This window comes from Aplysia californica, unplaced genomic scaffold (assembly GCF_000002075.1).
Source record: "Aplysia californica isolate F4 #8 unplaced genomic scaffold, AplCal3.0 scaffold00079, whole genome shotgun sequence".
NCBI lineage: Eukaryota > Metazoa > Mollusca > Gastropoda > Aplysiida > Aplysiidae > Aplysia > Aplysia californica.
The window spans coordinates 1,166,924-1,169,690 of NW_004797349.1; the positions used below are offsets into that span (position 1 = coordinate 1,166,924).

Consider the following 2,767-nt stretch of genomic DNA (forward strand, 5'->3'; position numbering starts at 1 on the left):
ACAGGCTTAGACAATGAGCTCAAACTCGCCCTCACGGAAATGATCAGCTAGTGGCTGATGGGTTTATCCACATAATAATTGTTATCTATTCACATTAGCCCCGACCAGCTGACCGCTGGAGGTTTGCCGTGTACAGAGTGGAAGCACACACACATGCTCCATCAGTGATCAAGCCACGCTCGACAGAAAATCAGACCCCCATTAAACAATGTAAACATTGTCTGACAGTGCAACGGTAAACGCTCTTTTCAATGATACTAAAACTTCGTCCTGACACAAACATCCCACTTCCAGAAGAGCATTGAACAATAAAAACACATGTGTTTTTTTTTTGGTTGTTCCTGTAAAATTTACCTGGCAGCACTAATTGTGGGGGGGGGGGGGGGCAGTGAGAGGTTACAGTCTGAAAGACCAGTGTGGCAAAGTAAGTAATATAATTATTCTGTCTGTCTGTCTGTCTGTCTGTCTGTCTGTCTGTCTGTCTGTCTGTCTGCAGGAATGTATGTATGTATGTATGTATGTATGTATGTATGTATGTATGTATGTATGTATGTATGTATGTATGTATGTATGTATGTATGTACGTATGTTTGTTTGTCTGTCTGTCTGTCTGTCTGTCAGTCTGCTTTCTTTCCGACAACTGCTTCTTCCTCTAGCCTCGTGTAAAATGTATGCTGTAAACATGAGTCTCCCACACTGAAGTAAAAGACAAACAAAAATCTGTAAGCTCCTCATCGTTACGGCCATACATTTGTTGTACTATAGCACACACTGTCTTTGCTCTCAATAAAAACATCGTTGCGAGGTATGGGTTACCTTGGACAATGCCATTACGCCCAAAAAGACAGAAAGAACACATGTTTTGCTATTCATGCAGTCGCGGCACGGCAACTCTACCCCCCACCCCCACCCCAAAAAGCGCTTTGTTCCCTTTCATTTGACTCAAACAAAGTTAAATGCAAAGACGTTATGGGTGGTTCTATTTATAACCTTTTTGGTTAAATTAATTAGTGAACCAGAAGAACGCCAGAGTATACAGTCCTTAGACTTGCACGAATATTTTAATTTCCTAGACTGTGCACTCTTACCTAATTCCCGTTTACCATGATGGAGCGTACCGTTTGACTTTGTCTAGAACCAGCTAGGGGACAAGAAGGGAAAGGTTGCGCTCAAAATCGGCTATATCGAGACTGGTGTTTTGCCCTTCATTTGCGCACCCATGGCGCGATCCTGCGCAGCAAAGCTTTTAAAAGGCACCTGAGAACGGCGGCCATGACAGTGCCGGATTTAGGATATCATAATATTCCAAATCTATCGCACGGTCTAGGATATTTTTATAATACAATTCTGCAGTTTGGCCTCAGTTGTGGAAGTACGGAAAGTTGGGGGTGGTCGGGGAGAGTATTCCACACACACAAAAATAAATGAAGTAAAAAAAAAGGTTGTTTGAAAGGAGGCGTGCTCGAGCTTTGGCTTATGGGAATATTATTTTTTGTTGATGTTGTTGTTGTTGTTGTTTTGGGTTTGATTTTGGTTGGGGGTTTTTTGGTGGAGGGGGGGGGGGGGGTTCAGCGGGCGGTATCGTTCTATTTACTGCCTCAAACAGAAGAACTCACGTAGACCAAGGAAATGGTAGACGTCCCGGATGTGAGAAGTAATGTCCTTGTGATAGTCCTCAAGCCTCACAAAGTGGAAGTTCTCCCGGGGGAACACAGCTAGCCACTCTCTGATGTATACGTGGTACAGGGACACCGCCGGCCGCCCATGACCCTGCTTGTGGGATGGGGAGGGGGAGGAGGAAGGGGAGGAGGAAGGGGAGGAGGAAGGGAAGGAGAAAGAAATCACAGGTCCACGCTCCCATCGAAATAATTTAGAACATTAAGGAGGCGCGTTGCTTCGACTCTGCTTTTCAGAGCCAACGATACTCATAAAGACGTCTACATAAAAGAAAATCAAACTCAGTTTCTTTTAAACATCAGCCAGATCAACTGTCTCGCTAAGCCCCCCAAATAAACCCCCCAAAAAAACCCTCATTTTCCTCCTTCCCCCGTGATGTGAAATCAAGGTCATCATCTTGAGCCAATACATTAAAAAGAGACATATAACAGTAAAACATTAGTTTCATTTACCTTAAGCAAGGCAATGGTCAAATTTCCAGTACCTTTAGACAAGATGTGTTCTGCATAAACTAAAAAAACAAATATGTAACCGCAAACAGCAATATCACCAGTACCACGACGACCAGCAACAAAAACAGAAACAACAATAACAGCAACAACATGAACACCCTCATTACCGCCACCATCACGACTTACATGGGATAGCATCTTAAAAGCACAGGTCTTGAGTGACCGGTGACGGCAATAATACCACCAACAACAGTAACTACAACAATAACAACAACAAAATATGGAACAGCAACAACAAAAAAACAACAACAACAACAACAACAACAACAACAACAACAACAACAACAACAACAACAACAACAACAACAACCACTACCACTACCAAGACAACTTACATGAGAAAGCATCTCAAAAGCACAGGTCTTGAGTGAGTGGTGAATACAACAGTCTTGGAAAGTCTGTAGAAACCCCTCCACCGAATCGTGGAAGTCAGCCAGACTCAAGTTGGCATTGAAATAGGCGTAGTTTGAGAACGCCCTGGGAAGGGGGGGTGATAGTAAACACATTGCTTTTTATTGAGAGTGATAGATAGATAGATAGATAGATAGATAGATAGATAGATAGATAGATAGATAGAT

The 2,767-nt window shown here is 43.0% G+C and overlaps 1 protein-coding gene across 1 annotated transcript in view; it reads right to left on the reverse strand.

The window, feature by feature from the left end:
• Positions 1 to 2,767, reverse strand: part of LOC101859087 (carbohydrate sulfotransferase 15-like) — a 32,436-nt gene that overhangs the window by 14,767 nt on the left and 14,902 nt on the right. The window contains exons 6-7 of the mRNA XM_005094331.1: positions 2,525 to 2,666; positions 1,617 to 1,770 (exon numbers count right to left, since the gene is read on the reverse strand). Of these exons, the coding sequence (XP_005094388.1) occupies positions 1,617 to 1,770; positions 2,525 to 2,666 (296 nt within the window). The remainder of the gene's footprint in view (positions 1 to 1,616; positions 1,771 to 2,524; positions 2,667 to 2,767) is intronic.